Genomic DNA, 24,082 nt, shown 5'->3' with positions numbered 1-24,082 from the left:
TCTCAGAAAATGTGAAACGTGATTGCTTTTTAGCACAACCACCCCTGAAAACCTGGGATGCAGAAAAGAGAACCTCAAATTGTGTGTAAAAAATAAGGATGTGGTTTGCAGAGAAATCCACACCACAAAGACAAAATACAGAGAGGATACAATACCAGATGCTGCATACAGAGAGATGGTAGAAAAAGATCAGGACCCAGGAGCCCAGGCAGACTTCAGCAGGGCTGCAAGGCAGAGACAGATATAAACACACGCAAACCTGCCAACAACCCTTCGAGCAGCCAAAGGGCCGGTGCCCACCTACGCTGTGGACGGAAAGACCACGGGGCAACCCAGTCTCACCGACCCACGGCTACAAAACTCCAGGTTGAGCCTGGCGCAGGCAGCCGCCCCTCGAACATACACGGTGCAGGGTGCCCCTGGGGCAGGCGCAGCAATGAATTCATCACCAGGTGCTGGCAGCGTGCCCCAACACGGGGAATCCAATAGCAACAGCAGGCCGAGGAGGAGTAAATAATTCAGGCACCCCGCTCGCTTACACCGCATCGAGGAAAGACGAAGCCAGCTTGCACCGCCTTCAGCCACCCTGTGTGCTTACGTTCGGGGTCAAAACAGGAATCCTGTGTGTGAGTGGCACATGGGTGGGCAAGCCCCGCACTGCCTGGGAAAGCCACCGGCTTGCCGAACCGCGCCACGCTGGCAGGAGCCGGCGAGCCCTGCCTGCCCTTGCCACCAGCGGGAGCGGAGCACCGATGCGCTACACAGCACCGCTTGTTCCCCTTGCACACAGCTCCCTGTGTCCCGCCGGGAAGGAAAAGCCACCGTGAGGGTCATGTGCTCTCCATCAGCCTAGTTCCCAAAGCTTAAAGCAGAAGAGGACAGAGGCTAATATCTCACGGCCACCACTCTGCCCTAGGAAAGGCTAGTGTCAGATTAGTCTATCGTAAATAGGAAAAGCTGGGGGGAAAAAGAGGGATAAGGGAAGACAATAAAAAAGTGTTGGGGATATGAAAAATGTTAACCTTCAAAGCAACAGGGTTACTGACTCAAAATTGCATCATGCAGCAGAGGAAACAGCTTTTGGAAAAAATCTGCTGTGCCAGTCAGTAACGTCCACTGATGACCAAGATCACACAGAAACACTGTGGAGAGTCTCAGTCTCCTCCATCCAGACTGAGAACAGACACTGATTACAACTCAACACACTTCAGAAACACAATTTTTTCTTCACAGAATCAATCAGGTTGGAAGAGACCTCAGGGATCATCGGGTCCAACCATTGCCCTGACACCACCCTGTCAACTAGACCATGGCACTAAGTGCCGCGTCCAGTCTTTTCTTAAACACATCCAGAGATGGTGACTCCACCACCTCCCTGGGCAGCCCATTCCAATGTCTAATAACCCTTTCTGAGAAGAAATGCTTCGTAATGTCCAACCTGAACCTCCCCTGGCAAAGCTTGAGGCTATGTCCTCTTGTCCTATCGCTAGTTGCCTGGGAGAAGAGGCTGACTCCCACTTCACTACAACCTCCCTTCAGGTAGTTGTAGACTGCAATAAGGTCACCTCTGAGCCTCCTCTTCTCCAGGCTAAACAACCCCAGCTCCCTCAGCCGTTCCTCATAGGTCAGACCCTCCAGACCCTTCACCAGCTTGCCACCACTAGGAACAGGAAAACATCAAGAAGGGCAGAAAGCACATCTGGATTTCTTTCCTCTTCTTTTTACAAAAACACCTCTAATGCTGAAACTGTTCCACCAGACCTCGAGTCTCAAGGCCAGAAAAGACCTGGCAGATCAACCCGATGTTCTGGGTGCTCCCGTTTTTAAGGCATGCCTCCCCCAGCACATGCTGCAACACAGCAAAAATGCCTCCAGCCCATCATGAGCATGCTCCCTGCTCCTCCAGCCCGGCAGCCAGCTTTGCCCTGAGACCAAGTACCCCACGTTATCCCACCGGCCGGAACAAAAGCATGCCGATTAGGCCAGGGCATGAACAAACAGCGGTTACAGCAGCCGACGGCAAGACACAGAGCCTCACTGCATACCGGGCGGCTGATAACAGCACTGAGTCAGTCTTCACCATTAGGCGTTCCCCCTATCATTTCTGCTCTCAAAGACTTTCCAAACGACTGATCCGGGGCTGAGCACTTCACACAGCAGCAGTGCCAGCACCATCCCAGCAAGCTGTACTTCCTGGGCCTCACACTACAGCTCACAGACATGCTCAAGCAAACAGTGTGTGCAATGGCACTGTACAAGGCTAAGCAGATGGAGGTAGATCAGGTCCGCTGTGCTCAGCAGGAGCCCCAAGGGGAGCGGAGGGAACCTCATTTGCTACCTACTCCTTTTCCTACACAGGCAGACAGACAGGGCAAGGCATCTTAAGCACAGATGTCTGTCCCATTACAGATCTTCCTGGGGTCTCCCAGGACTTAGGCTGTAGTTCAGCAGACAAAGAATCCCAAACCGAACACGAAGCCCCAAGTAAATCCTCGCAAGCCTGGGCTTCAGCAGCAGCTTCTTTATCTTCACTGCATTTTTTATATTTTTAAAATTTTTTGGGGCACTCTGCTGACTGTCACAAAGGTAATGTTTGGAATGTACAAGTCTGCACCAAAAACCGCACAGAGAGAAAACATCAACAACTATATTTTAGCTGAGTACAAACTTCGCACACGGCATATTTAGATCAAGCCTTTTGACACTTCAGATCATACTCTACAAACACCTGCAAACCGGTAGCTCTTCCTTTGTAAACAGAGGTGGGATGAGGGAGAGGGGGAGAAGAGTATGAAGTCCCTCTCAGTCTAAATCTCTCATTCCTTTTAACAAACACGAATTACTGCATTATTAGATTTAGCAGCAGTACTTAAATCAGATTTGGAGAGAGGAAAATAAAGCTACTGACTCCTGACATTTGCAACTTCGAGTATATTAGACCAGCTCCTCCATTTATATTTAGTACACCAGTAAAGAAAGCAGCAGCCTCTAATTAAACAGACACAGCATATTCTTTACTGAAGGATCAAACACACCAGAAACCTTCCCCTTCCTGGTGCCATGGCTCCCTGGGAAGCCAGGCTCTCGCACACTGCGGAAACCATCCCAGCTGAGTGAGTCACCGCTGCTATCCCAACGGGGCATGATCCGGAGGACAGTTGGAAACAGCTGCTGGAAGATCAACCGAAACAGGGAGAGAGATTCAGACCAAGTCCCGATTTTGCCTGCTTCAAGAGGATTGTTTTATTCTTCTCACTTTCTCTGGACCACAAGCCTCGCCAATGCCTCCTGGGACTGTCTCCCCATCGAAGGGGGCCACAACCATCGTTGTGGCTTCACTGACACCATGATGGACTCCAGAAGACAGAAGAAACTTCTGTGACATGCCACTTGCTGGCCAGGGAGGGCCTCCTGGAAGAGCTCCTGTGCAGCGAGGTCTCAGGCCATTTCCTAGCACAAGGGAAAAGGAAAGCAGCACATATTGGAGGAGATAGAGGGTTGCAATTTGGGGGTGCAGGCCTCTGTCAAACACTGCCAAAGCAGTTTTTGGTATCCCTGAGTTTTTACAGAAGCTGCAGACTTACAGCTCTCACCTACTTCCCCAACTCAAATCTTTCAAGGAATTTATTGATTTCCTACAAGCTCTACTATAAAATGTTCCCTGTTTTTCTCATGTTTGTATTGGGCACAAACAGTGCTGTCACTGCCTGGGCACACACTGCCCAGATTCAGTGAAAAAAAGAGGAAAGATGCAGTTTCCCTTTAGCTTTAAATTGAGTACGAAAAGCATGAAAACACAGCATCGGCCATATGACCTGCAGATAAACAGAGGTCTACACACAGATCCATAATCAAAACGTTTTGGCCTTCTACTGGTACAGCAGTGCGCAAGAACCAGCAAAGCATCCTGAAACATAACTGACCTCTGTTTTCATAACCAATCCTCCTCACTCCAAGAAAATTGGGAGTTATTTTATATCACAACCTTCAATCTACAGGAAACGCCAAAGTAAGAGCCGAGGAAGAATATTTACAGAGAGGAAACAGCTGGAAAGGGGCCAGATTAGTATCTTCAACGTGTATAAAGTTTTCCAGCTCCCTGTTTCAGTTCCTTGGCCAGCTGAGCGTCACCGAGCAGCACCACGCTGTGCCCAGCTGCAAACATGAATCTCAACCCCGAGACTCCCCTTCACAATCAAAGGAAGGGTGGGAATCTCTCAATGAGCCTGCCCAGGAGGTGAAAATACGGTGTATTTGGCCAAACCTCGTTACACGGCATCTCCGGCCTTTCTCTCCTCTGCTGCTTGCTCACTGTGACAGCCAACCTATCAGTCACACAGCTCGTCAGCACACAGTCACCTGTCCCCCCTGCCCACACCCTCCCCATAGGCTCCCCAGCATGCAGCAGTAATTGCCGTTCCTATTAGCCCACAGCGACAACAGCTGCCATGGCAACTAGCAATGATTTTAATAAGTTTGGTCTGTTTTCAAGGGCAGCACACGCGTGCCGGCACATGAGTGCGTTGCGGACACGCGCCGAGGGGAAGGAGGGCCTGCCGTCAGCTACAAAGGCAGGGTTGAAAACACAGTTAATCAGAGAAACTGCAGACGAACAAACATTTATCCCCCTCCTCTGCAGAAGGAGAGGACAACCGCTCACTCCTGAAGCGCGTGAGTGTAAGAGAGGTCGACAGTGATGTGGTGGTACTAAACATGGAAAGGGCTCTCCCTGTGAGAGCTACAGATGCTCCTCAGGTGACAGAAGTGACATGCAGCTGCACTGAGGGTACAGCATACCATGTCAATGTACGCACTGCTGCTCCCCGCACCGGAGAGACGGGCACAGCAAGCACTCGACGCCACCTTCCCTCTTGAAGGGACAGCAGAGGCAACCCAGCTTCTCAACAGCTTTTCTTTCTACAGCACTACCAGAGTCTCCTCTCAGGTCATTCCCACAGTCTCCCAAGCTCCAGAAAGTCAACATGCAGTTGCTGGTTTAAAAAAAAAGATCAGTATGAAAGAGAAGAGTTTTGCCATCGTTGCTGCATGGACACACAGAAAAATCCTGCTGATTTGCTGCTTTACTTTAGCCTCTCAACATCTGGAGTTATCTGTCAGCTACAAGCATCTCCCCTTCCTCCCAACTGCACCCCCAGGCAGGACCTTCCTGGCACCTGCACCCTTCCAGCATGCCACAGCCCCCCAGGACACCCTGACTCCCCAGGCAGCTGCTGGTGCCCCGTGTCCCTTGCTCCCAGCACCACGGCACAGAGGTCAGGCCTGCGGTACCTCAGGCTAATCTGCAGATCGGTATAATCTACCGTGGAAGATGTAGTTGCTGCACACCGAGAGCGAAACTGTGCGTTACAGATGAACTACTCCAACACCTGGCGGGATCCAAAAGGCACAGTCCCACACCCTTCCCCAAACAAACTGTGGGTTCACAAGCCATCCCCTCCTTTAAAAATGACCTAGCAGGCAGCCAGCCACAATATCCACCACAGTGGAGTCAGCTGGATTTAGTGGTAAACTTCTCTTTGGCATTACTCATTTTCTGTGAGATCATGAAAAAGAAACTCTGAGCCAAATGGAGAGTCGAGAGAAAGGATCACTTCTTTCAGCAGCTGTTTACCATCACATCAGCTTAGCCTCGAGGTAAGGTTTCACACTATGCACCCCAGCACAGGGAGTCACTACACAAGGGCTGTGCCTACTGTAGATACCCCATGGAACAAGCCCGTGGTGGTCCAGAGCAAAGGGGTGTTACCAACCAGACCAACCTACACCAGTTGGCCTAACACTGCTTAACCCAGTAGTACTGATACAGTACTACTATAGTACTGATATAACATTTTCAAAGCATATATTTAATACTACTATTTTTTTTTCCAAAAGCCTTTTGAAGGTCTGGCTTAATCAGCTGTTTGTCATCCATTCATCAGATTACCACAAAGGGACACTTCCTGCTGCGCAAACTGCACCAATATCTGTAAAACCCACGTAAAAAACTTGAAGCAAACGGACAAAAAAGGCAAGTGTGACATGGTGAAGCCCAGGTTTCCAAATTGGCTGCAAGGCTAAGCACACAGCATCATCCCAGTCTCACAAGCCACACGAACTCATGGGAGAGGGCATTAATATGAGCCATGGGAGATGGCATTAATATGAGCTGGCAGTGTGCCCAGGTGTCCAAGAAGGCCAACAGCATCCTGGCTTGTATCAGAAATAGTGTGGCCAGCAGGACTAGGGGAGTGATCGTACCCCTGTACTCGGCACTGGTGAGGCCGCACCACGAATACTGTGTTCAGTTTTGGGCCCCTCACTACAACAAAGACAATGAGGTGCTGCAGTGAGTCCAAAGAAGGGCAACGAAGCTGGTGAAGGGTCTGGAGAACAAGTCTTATGGAGGAGCAGCTCAGGGAACTGGGGTTGTTTAGTCTGGAGAGAAGGCGGCTCAGGGGAGACCTTCTCACTCTCTACAACTACCTGAAAGGAGGTTGTAGCAAGGCAGACATCAGGCTCTTCTCCCAAGTAAGAAGTGATAGGACAAGAGGAAACAGCCCCAAGTTGCACCAGGGGAGGTTTAGATTGGATATCAGGAAAAATTGCTTCACCTAAAGGGTTGTCAAGCATTGGAACAGGCTTCCCAGGGAAGTGGTTGAGTCACCATCCCTGGAGGTATTTAAAAGACGTGTAGATGTGGTGCTTAAGGACATGGTTTAGTGGCGGACTTGGCAGTGCCAGATTAACGGTTGGACTTGATGATCTTAAAGGTCCTTTCCAACCAAAACAATTCTGCTAAAAACAGAGAAGAGAAATCCACACAACCTTTTCCACCATACTATGTATTTTGCACAACTCTAAAGAAAATATGAAACACCTCCAACAACAGGATGCAGATCCATATATGTATTTAATTTTAAGTGAATTTTGACGTTAGGGAAAGATGCTGTAGTTAGAATGCTGCAGAGCGTACCTTCTGTGAACACAGCAAGCTGATGCAGCACAAGACGGCAGCAGTGTGCAGCTCACCATGCTTTCCCAACACCCTCCAAGGACCACCCTTAGATGGAGTGGGCAGCAATTAAGCGCGGAGGCCACCTAGTTCAAACTAGGGGAGGAAGGATATTCCACTGAACATAGTGCTCTGAGATTTCTGCTCCTCCGCAGGTGACCTGGTGGAGTTGTTTCATTCCTCTGCGCATTACCTCACACCACACTTTTCTTTTTAACATGAATGCCATGCAATTACATGCATTAGGATTTAAGAAAGGCTCAAATCCATGGTAATAGAGGCTAGGCTAAAGAATACAGGGATATTTAACTGCTAAAAACAAAGGATTAAATCTATGAACAGGAACCAAGAGGTCTGTTTTGATTCCTGTAATGCTATCTGCCTTGAACAAACTGTGGATACATTACTCTCTAGCTAGCCCATACATGACGAAAAATCTCATGCTACCTAACTCACTCAAGTGACTGAGCCACACTGGAAGTGGTGGAGGAAAAGGACTTCTCTATTCCCTCTACCTGACGTCTGAGCTGTGACTGTGAACCTCTCCCCCAAGCAGTAACACTTACTTCATTTTGCTGTACATTCTCCCTTTCCAAGCAGCATGTGAAAATTGCTGCCCAGGGGGTTAAATACAGCAGCAATGAATTGACCAGCCTTGTTAATTTAATTCAGCTACATGGGAAATCTGTAGACAGAAGCAGAAGCCATGACAATACTATCAGAGGGCTCCAAACACAGCATCATATAATTTGCTTTTACTTATCTCTTCTAACAGTGCAAGGAAGAAATTTTCCTACCAGTCATTTTACATTTTTACTGTTTAAGCTCTTCCAGGTAAGAAGAAAGTTTCCTACAGGCACATTGTTTTTTCTACCCTGCCAATTAGCTTCATGCATAACATGCTGTATTAGCATTTGACAAGATGCACTTCCAGCAACTCCAACCCAGGGCTAATTCAACAGTAGCTCAAGGTGAAAGTCTCCCTTGAGTCACTGGGGAAAGCAGCACCACCTGCCCTGGCTCCGCTGAAACGGAGCAGCCTTCAGGAGATGAGTGGTACCACGTCCTGTCCTCCCTTCCCACTGCAATCTTATTTCCACAGCGCATCTGTTTGAATGCAGCCTGTACAAAAATCATTGTAATTTCTTCTAGCAACTTCATGGAGATAGTTGCCTCCATGATGAGCACTAAGCAGTAACCATCCGTAGATAAGCAGTGTGTCTGGAGAGTGAAGCTAACCATCCAAGAGCCTCCATAGCCCAGGAAAATCCATATAAGACAGAAAAATACTTACCTAGCAACTAAAGCTGAGAACTGACCTATTAAGAAGTTCTCCACTACTTAGTGTGACTGTATTCATCATCAAAATCCTGCCCTGGAAGTCAGAGGCAGAGAAAGCCTTACAATGGTAGGAATTCACCCATGGAAGGAGAACAATGCCACATGTTTACTCCTGCCCAAAGAGCCTAGAGATTGAGGGATTGTCTTTAAAATCCTATTCTAGAAACTAAAGTAAAAATTGTTAATCCCAAAACCGAGCAGATCAGTCTACAAACCTCTGAATCTTAATTACAAACTCCCAAGAATTCATGCACCAAGAAACTGGTGACCTACAATAAGAAGCTGCTCAGGAGAACGGACTTAAAAATTGTAGTTCAGACTAACCCTAAGGATCAAGTAAACGACACAAGCCAAACAAAACACTTGACACTACTGTGCCATCAAGGCTGGTCAGTTTGCCCACTATACTACACCTTTTCCAGAGTATTTGCATCATGTCTTTATCAAGCACCAAACCCAAGAGAAGCAACCCCACATAATACCTTACAATAGATATGGGAGCCCAAGCATAGAGCTGTTATGCTTATTTAGAGACAAACATAGACTACAGAGTTCATAGAGGAGCTTGATAACACCTTGTCAGCAACAGTGACAAGATAGATGAGACCAGGCGTCTTGAAAAATTTCAGTGTACACAGGAGTCAAACACACCCATCTCCAGCTACACCGCCCAATGATGGGAGGTCTGGAGGGTCTGACCTATGAGGAACGGCTGAGGCAGCTGGGGTTGTTTAGCCTGGAGAAGAGGAGGCTCAGAGGTGACCTTCTTGCAGTCTACAACTACCTGAAGGGAGGTTGTAGCGGAGTGGGAGTCAGCCTCTTCTCCCAGGCAACTAGCGATAGGACAAGAGGACACAGCCTCAAGCTTCGCCAGGGGAGGTTCAGGTTGGACGTTACGAAGCATTTCTTCTCAGAAAGGGTTATTAGACATTGGAATGGGCTGCCCAGGGAGGTGGTGGAGTCACCATCTCTGGATGTGTTTAAGAAAAGACTGGACATGGCACTTAGTGCCATGGTCTAGTTGACACGGTGCTGTCAGGGCAATGGTTGGACCCGATGATCCCTGAGGTCTCTTCCAACCTGATTGATTCTGTGATTCTGTGTGATGATCGGGGACAGGCACTACTTTGGGCAGACAGTCACCACGTTCACATCATAGCCAGAGTGCTCCTCCTTCTGAGGGGACAGGACCACTCTCCCCAGTGCCTGCAACCCCCACACCAACAAATACTAAAACCTGACAGAAACAGGAACATTTTTATCATAGGATGAACCAGACCTAGTGAAGCACTATCTATCCCCCATCTACATGTTAAAATATACAGCCTGGCTAGTCTTTTCCCTGCACATAGAGATGCCTCAGATTTTTGGATGCCAGCATGATAAGGAAGGAGAACCAGATCACCAAAGGTGAAAAATAGCGGCTGGTACAGAAAGGATGGAACAAATACAGAAAGGATGAACAAATGCTATATCAAATGCTGCACTGCAAAGCAAGCCAATCTCCCTATCAAACTTTAACAGAGCTGCCAAACCCTGCCCCACGAAGCTACAAGACTGTAAGCTACTTCTATGGTAAATGCCTGCAGTAATCATGAGTTCCAAAAATGAAACAAACGCCAAGCTCAAAAAAAAAAAAAACCCAATGCAAAAACTATCTTCCTGTTTTCACTGGAAAGGTCATGCCTATTTAAGGAAACCTTCCCAAGCAACATGGACATGCTCCATCTACATCCATCAACTAACAGCCCAGAGTTAAGTGTAATTACTCATCAAAAAATTCCTGGTCCTTAAAGGAGTTGTGGTCCAAGCTGTGAATCCAACCCATGCTCCTCCTGGAATGTAAAGCAGTCACGAATACCTGATACCACTCAAGATGAAAACATTAACTCATTGACCAGGAGAAGAGGAATTCTTACTCACTCCTTTAAGCATTGAATAATAGGAATTATTCAATTAGAATCTTACAGCAGGTCCATCTATTCTAATCAACACCTTCTCCATGGGAAACACCCATCTTCATAGGTCACAGTCTAGCTGAAAGATACACGCTCCAATATGTTCTCAATCCCATAGACAGGCAGGTTTCAGGACAGAACATGAAGCATCAAGAATTCTTAGTGGTGCTAATTTGTGACTGATCGACAGAGGAAAGTTATTTTTATGAATCTGCAGTATTTGGCACTGACCACGTGATGCTCCTGTTGAAAGACAGAAGAGATCAGGCAAGATGGTCAAATGCAGCAAGTCTTTTCTGGAAGGGTGCAATCAGTGGACAGAGGCACACATAAACCAGACCTGATTACAAGCATCATTGCAATTTCCTGGCATAGCCACACACAGACAGATATAGACACATGTATTAGATAATTGGTCAGACAACATAAACTCAAATGCCAGTCTCAGTCTTGTTCACCACATCCAAGTCCATCATGACAGTCCAGTTCTTGGACAAGACTAACTCACAGGTTAGAAGAGGGCACTGGAAGAAGGAATAGACAGATGGAAACCCTACGAAGAGTTAAGTCCCACTGCAACTCTCTTATTTGAAAATCAAAACCCACAGTTGGTCCATTTCCTTTTTTTTCCCCCTTCTCCTCTTCTCTGAAGCTTTCTCCGGCCCATGGTTGACATTTAACCATCACACAGACAGCACTGTTCACAAATGCCGCTATCATCTCCTGCTGAATCCATCCCACCCTGGCAAATCATGGCCTTGCCTCTGCTGTTTGTAACTGTGACCTCTCAAGCCGAATTCTCACAACATGAGGCACTTGGCATGCAGACCACCACTCTCAGGGAAATCTAACTAGCCCAGGAAGTCAGAAGTTTCCAAGAAGTGCTTAGGTAAAAAGGTCATATAGAGAAAAAGTTGTTAGATCCAGCTGGTGACATTAGCAGATGCCAGGTCTCCACTGGATTCGTGTGAGCAGTGGAGAGGCCTTCAGCCTCATCTCCTCCCCTCACTTCAAGGCAATAAGAGTGCCTACAACACACACCAAGGCACAAAGAAGGCATTGCCAGGTTGGTCTTTATCTCCTCTCAGGAAAAAGCAGTGGGATGGCTTGTTTTTTCCTCCCCTACAGCTTTATACTACTTCACTGTCATAGTCTGACAATCCTGGCAACAAGATAGGGCATCCAGTCCAAAATCCTGGTCTTGTTCACCAGGGCTCTCTGCAGATGACAGAGCCCCAGCCATACAGCACATTTCTGGTCCCCCTTTTTCTCAGCACTGTACTCAGCTAAGAAGAGAACAGAACCGAACACCCATGCAGAAGTAATAAAAAGCAGGCAGTGATGGGATGCATCAGGGACAGACTATTCAACAAGCAAAAGGAAGGAGATATCAAGCCTGTGATCACCGAAGTACTTTTCACCCAAGACACCTGAATGCCAAGTAGCAGGATTGTTTGCAGCCCAAATCTGTCAAAAAGCCTCCCCAGAGAAACATGCCTTCGCTTGCCTCCCTCTCCTCCTTGCTAACCCCACAAGCACCCACACTGACACCTGTGTCCCCAAGAAGGGGGAGAGTTGCTGGTCCCCCACGCAGCCAGCAGGTTGGGAGCCAGTTCCTGTCTTTCCTGTCCACACAGCAGCTTTCTGATTTCTAACAGACCAAAACATGCTTTTAACTCAAAAGGCAAGGTAGCTATATTTTCTCCTAAAATAGCATTTCAATTGCAAAAGCCAAGGGCTGTGGATTAAAACACACCAGTTACAGCAACCAATGCAACTTCCACCCTGTTTCCTTGCATGCTATTTTTTCCTGACTCCCACTTCATTCAAGCCTAGGAAGTGATGCATTCTGAGAAGGAAAAAAGGCTGCAGAAACCGAAAGGCGTGTGGTTTTGTAGTTAAAGACAAGCGATATCCCTTCTACTTAAAAAGTTACATTTCAAACCTCATCTTCCAAGTAAAGTTTCACTACAATGATGACGAAGTTACTTAATTCAAGCTTTTCTGCCGTTTTTTATGATGAAGACAACATCACTTTACATTCACTCAACATGACACACTTAAGGATCAGCCTGTGGAAGTGGTAGGTATATACAGTGGAAGTTGTAGAGAGCTGTAGGTCAAGTATTTAAACATTACCAAAACCCCACCAGCTACAATAAAAAATACAAATAAAAAATAAATCAGGTTGCAAGTGTCAATGGGATTTTTGCAAAGCTTCTCTTATTACCAGTATCTCAATTCCCCATTTCTACAAAAAGAGATAATACACCTTTTCTACCTCTCAGAAAAACTGCAAAAATAAGATCATTAGTATCTGTGAAGCACCCACGCTACAGCGGTGAGTACCATAGAAGAGACCATCAAAAATTAATAGTTCTGTATTCAGTGCAAGGTTTAGATTATCTGCAGTAAATTCGGTTTGGGTCACACATAAGATGAAAAGGAAGAAATGAAATATTGAATAGCTCTCAGTCCAAAGCCTGACCTCACACCCATTGTAACTGATAACAAAACTCCCACTAGATTTAATAGCGCCTCAGTGAGCGTTATCCATTTGATGCACTTACGGAGGTGAAGTCATCTCTAAAAACATAAAATGTTTGACCACATAATTAAGACCTCACTCAGTGCCTTCTTGTCACATCCTCCTGCTGGGCACTTGCCAGGCACGAGCTCCGGCCCCTGCCATGATGAATGCACCATGTATTAAACCTCTCCCCATCGCAGCCCGCTGCAGTGCTGGTTCTCGCTCTGGCACGTTCTCTGTCTCCTCACCCCTTTACATTGAGGAGACAGCGCCCAGCATCTTCAGACCACCCAGGACAAACACCAACTCCCACAGCACTGCCATAGCGTTACACACCTCCTCCTAAAACTGGAGCATCGAGGGCAGTGTTTTCACACACTTCAACTTCCACCCCTCGACAAAACAAATAACAGGACAGGCAGGAGCTTCAGAAGTCAGTTGATTTCTCCTGCAAGCTGTCCAAGAGACATTCAGATCACGGCAAGTCAGGAGAAGGGATGTGTACATTTTACTGCCTCAGTTTCTTCCATGATCCAGATCATTCCTGAGGCTGACATCACACAAACTCCTGCTTCCTGCTCTCGTACAAACCACCAGCCCCAGGACAACTGCCCATACCACGCTGACAGCTTCCACCACCTTCAGTATGCCCCACAGTTCAATTTGCTGCGGCAACACCACAGCCTAGGTTTGCTTCCCTGAGTGAACCTTTTGGATCTCCCCAGGTTGTGTGGCTGGTCCCACTCATGGGAGCAGAAGCAGCACCACTTAGAGAGAGTGGTCTTTAATCCCAAGGACCACCCCAGGTCACTCCAAAGCTGAGCTTCGAGAAGAACTAGTGCCTCCGGCAAGGAGAAGCACCTACAAAACATACTCCATCCTGGTCCAGCTTTGCTCCAAGGCTACGCAGGGCTTTTAACATGAAAAGAGGCCTCTGATGGACCTTCTCTCCAGGACAGGAGAGTACGAAGGGCAATGGAGAAGGCCTTTAATGCATGCACTTGCCCTCATTTCTTCTTCCCACAAAAAGGAAGCAAAGCCACAAAACAGAATAAAAACAAAAAGCCGGGCAGAGATGGCTCAGAAGCACCATCTCACAGCAGCTGCTCTGAGAGTCACGCCCGGCTACGCTGCCTGCAGAGCCAGGGCCCCAGGGAGAAGGTGCCCAGCCCTGCAGCGGGGCAGAGCCCCGAGGGGGGCAGGCAGGCTGAAGGAAAGGCGACCTTCCCACCCCTCTCTGGGTAAGGGATTGGCAACCACAAGCAGCAAATTATAGGCCTAGGATCCCAGCTACAGCCTCTCCTCGGCCCACGCAGCACTAAATCAAGGCTTTTAAGTGATGCCTCAGTGGGATTTTCTTCCGGGGTATCGCCCCCAACGGTGACAACCACCCCCGAGTGTCTGCAAGAGTCTCCTACAGAAATAGCAGGGGAAAAGCCGAGCAGAAAGCCTCAGCTAAAAGAGCATGCTCTGGTCCCTTGAAGAAACCTGAGCTGGATCCAGATTCCAGGGCCTCAAAGGCCTCTGGGGAGAGTATTTTGATATTTGCAACACACAGAAATGCTACATAAGGTTGCTTCTTTAGTCTCTCTATTAAAGGAAATTTAGCTACGTACAGCCAGAGGGTAAAAAGTGCTGACACGCTGGGGTGTTTTTTCCCCCTTAAATGGTGCAGGTTCTTCTCCATCTCTATGCTAATACTTGCATTTTTGCTGAGGTAATTATGAGCAGATAAAAGCCAAAAAAGACATGCAGAAAAAGCAACAATCGCTTCTAGCCCACACTCTCTGAAGCAAGCATCCAATCTTCCCGCACAACGAACTCTCCTAGACGAAGGCAAACATAAGCAACAGCCCCGGGAACGCGCAGACACTTCAAAAACATGCCAGGCCGAATCCCACTGTCCTACCCAACAGATGCAAGTAAAAGATCTCATGACCTCTTTTCTAATCACTATGAATCACAAGTACGCTCTGCCCACACTCCAAAGGTTAGGAGGTGGCAACAGTATAGCTGATTGAACACCAATGTCGCACCAACTGAGCTGGCAGAAACTGCCAAAGTTTCCTGCTCTGCCCAAACAAATGCTGGATTCAGCTCAAGTTCAGCTGTTGCCCCTCATTAAACACGGGGGCTTTTTGTATACAACCTTTCCTACTTTGCAGCTATTTAAATACATCATATCACTGCTAAGGAGTTACTGTCCCGTTTCCTTCAGTCCAGAAAGAGAGCTGCTAGGGGTGGTTTCGAGAGATGCCGTATGTACACATGACAAGCCAAACGAGAGAGAGAGACTGTAGCGGTTCACAAGCCTCTTCCCAAACACCCTGGAAATCCTCCAGGTTAGAGACTTCAACCTACGATGGGCCCTTCTTAGCAAAGCTCAGCAGACACGAAAGCCTTCCTGCAGGAGAGGTGCCCTGGCACGGCTCAGTGGGACAGCTCGGCAGAGCCCTGACAAGGAGCGCTGCGGGTCGGCACAGTGGCATGGTCCAAGCCTGGTGAGGACTGTTTCGTAGAGCCCCTGCCATCGTTGGGCTTGGCTCCTATAAACATCTCAAACATGCTCCTATAAACATGCTCCGGAAAGTAAAGCAGAGGGAGGGGGAAGCATGCTGGGGAAAATACACACACATCTTTCGAACTAGCATTTTCCTGAATTTAGAAAAGATTGTTGGCAAAATTAAATTTACTGGAGAGCAAAGGGAATTAAGGCTCAAAATGCAGTCAAGCAGCTCTAATCCCTAAATATCGGGATTATCTCATGACAGCTACACTCCAGCGTCCACTCAAAACCACTGTAAAATGTAGATCAACAGAATGCTTCAATGAACTGGAACTTGTTACCTCTAATTGCTTCTCTCGCGTCGCTTCTGGACGTTCCTCTGATCCCTCAGCCAGCGTATTTCAAAATCACACACGCATACACAGAAGGTCAAGTAATATCTGAGATGGGCAAATTAAATAAGACGACCAAAACACCTGCCCTCCTCTTTTGCTTTGTATGAAAACTAAGGTTTGCCCCACGCCACGAAACAAGCAACCAGCATAGAGTGACAGGTTTTAAAACATCTTCAACCAATGCGACCCCTAACATTTTCCAAAGGGGCAGAGGTTCCTGTGCAGCAAACCAAAGGCTGCTAGCAACAGGCTTTATTTTTCCAAGCTAACAGGGGTATGTCCTTCAGCATCAGTCTCCAGGGGGCCACGGACCACACACAGAATCCAGTTCAGGTCCGTCTTGATTTCAGTTTGGCTTCCCTACCACTAGCACAAATGAAGCAGTTAATTTATTTTATTTTATTTTATTTGACTGCTGCTTCCTTTGCATCTCCCGTGTTCTGGTATTCCTGCTGCCACCAGCCTCACCGCAGCAGAGCTGCTGAAAGCCCTCAGTGCGGCCATGATAAAGCACAAAGCTAGCACAGCAACACAGCTGCTAAACCTTCAGTGACCAGCACTTCTTTGAGATAGTCTTGAAAACAGAGGTGTGAACCCCCAGTGCAAAAGGGCAAGGTGGGAGCCCTGCTTGCTAGGTCATTGGGAGGAAAAGCCGACAGAGGGTATTTCACAGGATGTGCCTGAGAGAGAGGCACGCTGCTCCAAACTCAGCTAGGTGGGCAACCTTTTCAAAATGCAAGAGAGAGCCCAGGCTTTCTGCAAAATGCCAGTGCCCTCGTGTTTCTAAATTGGAATTCTGAAAAGGAAAAATAAAAAGCATGTGCCTACAGCTGGTACACATAAGTCGAATGAGACCATCTCCAGTAGAGCCAGACCTCTGTTCGGCTTCCAACCTCACAACCGCGGCCATCACCTTTGAACACAAACCTCTGAAATCCAAAGAGAAACACCAACAGAGCCTGCAGGGGTGCTAAAGCATCCAGAATACTTTACTTGGGCTTTCCATTTTCCTGAATATGGCAAGAAAAGAGCCAACATTAAAGTGCTCTCAACATCTCTAAAATCCCAACTTTCAGTCTGTTTGCCAAACATTTTCTTTGAACTGGAGATTTTCTAAGTCTTCCCAGACTGTGTCAGGTCTAACTCATAACACTCAAATATTTAAAAAAACAAAGGACAAAAGCAAACAGAGAAATAACAACAAACTGAAAGGTGATTCATTATGTCTCATCACATTAGCAACAGTCTGTCCAAACAGCATCCCAGGAAACCCCATCCTGGATCCAACGCAGGGATCAGCTTCTCAAAACTGGAACTTCATTTCTTTTCTAGAAAGCCTTGTATCCCCTGTATTGCTCTGCATCTCTTTACGAAGATGGCCATGCCATGAATAAGAGGGAGGAAAAAGCTAACCTGATTACACAGCTCTTCCACTATTTACTGGAACTAGATGTTCTCTTTTTTAAGATTTAAAAATACAGATTTCCATAGGGTCCCCCACAGCACAAAAGCTGTTATTCACTGGCCCCTTCTTGATTACAGTCCCAGTCAGCCCTCTTACTTGTAGAACCCAAACCTGTCTTTAGAAATTATGAGCAGATTGATTTCTTGCCCTCCTCTGGAGCACCACAAACAGGCCACAGTGTGAACGAGGACGCTGGTTGTCATGAAGCACCAGCAGCGTCCTTGCTCTCCCCTTTCTGTGGCACGCTGCCGTTCAAGGTTTCCAGTCTACATGCTGGAAGAAGTCAAGCTGGCAGAGGGTATTACAGACCATCTTCTGGCTCGTGGCAGGAGGAGAAACCTCAGACTTGCTTGCGGAGCGAAGACTTATCATCTATGATGTCATTATTTAGTCACAGGGGACTGATCCCAACACCACTAGTCATCTTTATGAACCCTGTGCAGACATGACAACAATGCCTGAATGACAACACAAAGTCACCACTCATCGCTGCCACTAGAAGTTTACGTGGACTGGATAAGGCATAGACCACAGCCGCATCAACTGCCCTCCCTGACCAGTCAGCCATGCTCACGGTTGCCGAAGCGTAATTCCCCCAAATACTCAGGGATACTCAGCACACAAGTCATTTGTGAAAGAGGAACAAGGATCAGCTCTGTTCACACCTTGCATCCAATTCCAACCACTTATTACCCCTAGGTATAATTTTAATTCACTAACCAGCCTAGACCCCATAAAAAAGTTAAATCAAAATTCAGCTTGGGGACAGAATGAGGAGTCGACTAACTCATTCATCCCCATACAAAGCAACCAGAAGATATTTTAATAACTTTCTTCAGCAGTAAAAGCTGGCTGGTACACCTCTAGCACCTCGATGGGGAAGACAAACACAGCATCTTGGAATTACGCCCTTGTCCGCAGCTCCAAAGAGAAAGAAGGGACACTTCCCAGCTAGCCACAACATTTCTCGTCTTTCATCATGCGAAGGACAGAGGAGGAGAGAGATTATTGCAAGGGAACTTTCTCTTCCATCTGTGCAGCAGTCAACCTCTTCTTGACAAGCAGCAAATACAGCTGCATCAACAACTGCATTTCGGCGCAGTTTCGCAAGTGACTTAAGCCAATATAACTTTCTTTTTTTTTTTCTCCCCTCTGTCAGGGACTATTTTTACCCAGATCAGCAAGCTGATCCAAATGATTCAACTCATCCGAGCAAGTCAGCTCCTAGCTAGTATTCACACAGTTAAAAAGCAGCAGTACCTTCGGGGTCCTTCACTTCCAAAGCTTACAAACATATCCAAATACTTCCAGGAGACATTCCTGGCCGGTGGCGTTTGATTTTTGCCACTTATGGACCAGAGGGAGCTAAAAAGCAGCAGTTTGTGCTGGACCTTTTCCTCCCACGCCACGATTAACTGAAATATGTCCCAGAAGCAGATAGCAGCCATGATCCGATTTGTCCCAATCCCAACTCAAGCAGCTTTACACCACCCTCCTAACAAGATCAGCACTGGCCAAACACCATTTATCCGGCCTGATCAGAGATGGATTAGATAATGAAACCCTAACTGCATAAGCTGTCTGAGCAAGCTGGCCCGAGACAGCAGAAAATAAGAAGCCTAGTAAATTTAAGGGCGATTTTAAGCTTTAAGGCACACTTTGCCCCAAGTTCTTAGTAACTAGCTACTATCTTGTCTTCCTAGTTTTTATATTTTATATTTCATGTTAATAGACTCAAAAAAAGCTATTAGTTTTACAGTTGCATCAGCTAATTTCAATAGCTAAATGATTTACTTCAGCATTACAAGCCGTGTTCATATCCTGAACCATCAGTAGGTAGGGGTTAGGCGAAGAAGAAACCATGGTGAGTGTGGCACTCCGGCATTCCTCGCTGTCAGCCCAGAGACACGAGGTCACCAAGTTTACACAGCAACAGCCTGTGGCTCTGGAACAGGAAGTAGAAAATTGACAGGATCTGCAGGAAAAACAAGGTACAACAGTTGCTGGTGTTATTTCCAGCTTCCAGAAAGCCTCTAGTACATATGAAAGGAGAAGGAAAAAAAAATAAATCAAAGAATAGGCTCTTTATTCCTCTTGTAAGCATTACATACAGTTAAACATAGGGAATTTACTAAAAAGAACTCGTTATTCTAAAATCAGGTACTTCAAAAGAAGGCGCTATCTTGACAGAAATCCTCATGAAAGGCAATCTTGTGTTTTGACTTTTAGGTAAAAAGATAGCGAATTTCCTAAACATTAAAGAGCACATTTTTCCTAGTTCTGATATTATTTGTAAGTTTGCCTTAAAATTTGGTATTGCTTGCTTACAATCATGAGAAGATTCCCCAAATCAATAAACCACACTTTGTCACAGTAAAAAAAGTCAAGAGAAACTTCTGGACGTAATGGTATGTGTATGTGCACATATACATACATGCATATATATGTTTGTTTTCATCTTTTGTATTGAAAAGATTGAAAAATCTTTTCCATATATATATATACATGGAAAGATTAAAATTATGCTAAGAATGCCAAGTAACTACAATATGGGGGACCCAGTCTGAAGAATAGTTATACTGACTAGGAACACACTTAACTTTAAAATTGGACTCTACTAGTTGCATTTCTCCACCGTTTGCCAGCATTTGATAGGGAAACAAAACCCAACTTTCCACTAAGACCCACAATTAATCCCTATGACCATTACCACCAGTATTACACACTGCCGTGCATGCACAGTGTCGTAGCCCCATGGTTGAATGCTGCAATCAATATCTTGTACTATTCGTTGAACGGATAACAAAATGCTTTCCTCGATGTAAATATAGAGGGGAGCCTTTTATGTAGACAGAAACTGTACTCGCTTGCAATAAAAAAAATAAAATTTTAAGACCGCTTTGTTAAACCAGTTCAAGTCTATTCCTGGGCAATTTTCAGTTGATTTATCACTGGTTTACATCAACATCAACCAGTTTAACCACTAACTGCAGGTAAACTGGTGCATCTCCTGTAGCTACGCAGGACCTGTGCCTCAGTTCGACTCCAAAGAGCTGGAAGAATCTCATGTCACGATGTTCATGCGCTCATTCATAATTCCTAGCAAGACATAACGTATAAGCACTCCTTCAATGCTGAGCATCTTTCTTCTTGAAATTATACACATTGTCTGAGTCATACTTGACACCTACGTGTGGAAGAAAATACTACTTCAAGGAATAAAACAGCACAGCGCGGTTTTCGCTGGCCCTTGCAGGAGCTAGAGCGGAAGCACTCAGGTGCGAAGCTCCAGCCTACATTCGGCCCATACCATCACACTGGGGAAAAAGTGATGTGAGGTGAGGAGACCACCATGAAAGGCTGAACATCAAACAGAACCACAAACAAAACCCTCCTGCTGCAAGCTATTTAAAAAAAAAAAAAATCTTGAGCATGCAAACTGGGGACAGCCTGGGAAATAAAAAGGGAAGATCGTTGGCCAGCATTTGCCATCTGGATGAGCACACTGGAGGGGACAGGATGCTCCCCTTGGAAACTGTCAGCAGCGCTTACCAACCCAAGAAAAGGTGAGAAGAGAAACAACTTCAGATGAATAAATCACGCTGCTTCCAAAGAGCTCCGATATACAACACTCAGACAAAGGAAAGCAGAAACACCTCGGCAGCATCGCCCCACTAACACAAAAGCGAACGCACCTGGAAAGAGCAACGTTTTGGGGACGATCAAAACACGCTGGAAGAAGACGACAGGAATGTAAGATCCTGTTGGCAGCCCCTGTGCCAAGCTGCAAGGCGCGCACCCGATGACCCACGACCCCCTTCCCAGGCAGCACCTCGGATTTGTCCCGATGGTTTCGGAGAGCCAAGGCTGCGCGGGTAAACCACCGCCGGCCCCCAAAGCCCTGCCCGTGCCCCGCGCCCAGCCCCGCCACCCGCGGCCTCCCAAGGGTCCCCGGCGGGGCGGCGGGCGCAGACCGGCGGTGCCCGGAGCGCCGGAGCCAGCGGCGGCTCCTCGAGGGCCGCGGCCCCGCGCCGCCCCACGTGCCGGGCTGCGCCCCGGGGCCCGGGAGCCCCGGGCAAGAGACCCACTCCCCCCCGCGCTGCTCACGGCCGCTGCCGGCGCGGGGAAAGGGCCGCACGCCCGTAAGCAACGCGCTGAATCCCGCAAACCCACATTAAACGCGGCCCGGCCCAGCCGCCCCCCCTCCCGCCGAGCCCCGGTGCGGGAGAGCCGGCGAGGGCCCGCCCGCCCCGGCCCTGCCCGCTACCTGCATGCCGCCGCCGTCGGCCTCCGCCTCCGTCCGCAGCCGCTTGCTGTGGCCGCCCTCGGCGCCGTCCCCACCGGGCATGGGCTGCTCCAGCTCCGGCTCCCGCTTCACGCCGCGGGCGGCCCCCCCGCCGCCGCCGCCGCCGCCGGCCAGGAGCTGCGGCTGTGGCTGCTGTTGCTGCTGCTGCGGGGGCTGGCCGCCCTCCGCCATCCGCGCCGCCGGAGCCCCGGCCGCCCCCCGCCGCGATCGCCCCGCTCTGGCACCGCGACGCCCGGCGCTGCCGGAGGAGAAGGAGAAGGGCGAGCCCCTCGCCGCGACCAGAGCAGAGGGCGCGGCGGGCTCCGACCCACCGGAGCGCCTCGGTCACAGGCTCGGCGGCGGCTCGGGAGGGGCCGAAGCCCCTCGGCAATCTCCGGAAACGCCGGCTGGGCCGCCGGAGCCGCGCGACCCCCGCTCAGCAACCTTCGGCGGTGGCGGCGGGCGGGACGGAGGCGGGGAGAGGGCGGGGCTCAGCGCGGGGCGGGGCGGGGCGCCGCGGGGCACAGGCCGCTCGCGCCCGCCGCCGCGGAGCCGCACGGGGCGGCGGGAAATGGCCGCCCGGCTGCGGTGGCCTCTCGCAGCACCCGGAGCCGCCTCGGGCGGCGTCCGCCCAGCCCCGCACCCGGACTGCCTCGGCCCCCGCGGCCTGGGCTGAGCCGAGAGCTGAAGCGGGGGGAGATGGCCGCGGGATTGAGGCGCGAAGGCGGCCTAGTCTCTGCCTGCTCCTGACGGTGTCTTTTTGCAGCGGGGCTGGGCCAAAGGCTTTGTGGCGTGGGCCCGGACCCGTGCGTCTGTGTAATGGGGCGCGGTGGGTGCAGGATCCTCCCCCCCGGCAGGGCTGGGGCAGTCACGCTGGCCGCAGGGGTGCAGAGCCCCCACCCCTGGGGCAGAGCCATGTCCCCCAAGCCCCCGCCACAGGCACAGCATGTTCCTGTCCCCACTCATGCAGGGCTGCCTGTTGGGGTGAGGTTTCCACAGCTGTGCTTGTAAGGAGCAGTGCTGGACTGAGGCGAATCTGGGGTGAGGGGTACTGACTTGATCCCCTGCTTCAGGAGCCTCTGGCTCCTGGGGATGTGCTGCCCAACTCGGTACCTGATGCTGCCACTGCTCAGCGCAACCTCCCATCGCTTGTGGCATGTGTCTTTTCTGGCCTTTTCCAGGCTTCCTTCATGCTGTTCTGGGCAGCTCACCCCAGGGCTCATCTCACAGCCCCAGTCTGCATCCGATTTCTGGAGAAAGGGGCTGATCTGCTTTCCCATTCCTAATAGCCACCATGAGTTTCTCCTGCATTTTTATATATAACTCCTCAATGGTTCTGCTGCAGATGACTTCCAGTCAGATGCAGACACCAGTCTTCAAAAACCTGAAGCCTGTTCATCAGCCCTTTTGTACGTCTCCACATTTTTGATCTTGAGAAACAAATTTGGGATCCTCAACAGAAACATGAATTTAATTTTATTACACAGCTGCTATCTGGTAGCACCAAGGACGATGTCTGTTCTAGAATGAGGAACACACAGGCATGCTGTACTGTCCTGAAAGTAGTCTGGAAGCCATGGCAACCTGATGGAAAACTAATCTGCAAATCATAATACAAACCTGTGGTTGGCTTTATTACGAGATGGGAATGGCACTCTTCCTCTACCTGCCAATGCTTCAGAGGAAAAGGAGAAAACCAGGAATGGAGGTGGTCATTGTGAGTCAACACACATAGGAGGAAGCTCTTCTTGAATCCTTAAATATCCCCATGTGTAACAAAGCCTGTGGACCAGTTAGGTTATCTTGGTGTGTCTTTACACATCTGCTGATCTTCATGAAATGATAGAGCCTTTGGTTTTGAGTGACAGTTACAATACATGACTCCAGTCTTCCCTTACACCACATTTTTCCTGATCCAAAAATAGTTTTCAAGGCCACGTTAAAAGCTATTTTAAGTAGTATGTTTTGTGCTGAGGTGCCAGCTTGTCTCCTCCATCAACGGAGAAAATCTCTTTTTTCAAAATGATTACAAATCCATGTGGAGTGGCAGGCACCCAGAGGACAATTACATGCAGCTTTTGTCTGCTCACCCACCAAGGGTAAACATGTCTCATTCATCTTGACTGGGTTTGGTAAAATGAGCCAGACTGTCAAACAACATTGAAGGAACATGTTCAGTCCACTCTTGGCTTGAAAAGAAGCTGAGATTCTTGTGACTGAGGTGCTACTCATTCAGAGAAAAGCAACATTTCTGCATTTATCTTCCTTCTAAATATAATGAGCGGTTCTAGATGAAGAGTACAGGTTTAGATGTGGCCCGTGAGGTGCTATAGAAGGCTTCAACCTGAAGACAAGTTAGGAGTAAACAGTTTGGAGACAAATCTGTATGTGCACTTGAGAGCACTCCTCTCACTGTGATCTAGGCATCTGTCTGATACTCCCCTTGAGGGGTATCGAAAGAAGGAGTTGTTCTACAGTACCCAGCCTCCATTTTTCTCTTCATCTTCCCCTAACCCCATTTGCATCATCTCCTGACATGCAGGTGCCAAAGCTACTGCCCGTTCCCCCTCGCATCCTGCGTTCACAT

The 24,082-nt window shown here is 48.5% G+C and overlaps 1 protein-coding gene across 12 annotated transcripts in view; it reads right to left on the bottom strand.

Annotated features, from left to right (window-relative positions):
- The window catches only part of RBFOX2 (RNA binding fox-1 homolog 2), a 169,554-nt gene extending 147,867 nt beyond the window's left edge, over nucleotides 1-21,687 (bottom strand). For 10 of the 12 annotated variants that reach the window (XR_011048303.1, XR_011048302.1, XR_011048298.1 and 7 more), the window contains exon 1: nucleotides 21,478-21,687. Coding sequence is in view for 6 of the 12 variants with exons in the window: in XM_068402455.1 (XP_068258556.1) it covers nucleotides 21,478-21,687 (210 nt within the window). In the remaining 6 variants the exon portion in view is untranslated. The remainder of the gene's footprint in view (nucleotides 1-21,477) is intronic. The other 2 variants (XM_068402460.1, XM_068402459.1) reach the window with 1 other exon arrangement.
- Nucleotides 21,688-24,082: the final 2,395 nt, after the last annotated feature.

The sequence above is a fragment of the Nyctibius grandis genome, chromosome 5 (assembly GCF_013368605.1).
Source record: "Nyctibius grandis isolate bNycGra1 chromosome 5, bNycGra1.pri, whole genome shotgun sequence".
NCBI lineage: Eukaryota > Metazoa > Chordata > Aves > Nyctibiiformes > Nyctibiidae > Nyctibius > Nyctibius grandis.
This window is presented reverse-complemented; position numbering and strand designations above follow the sequence as displayed.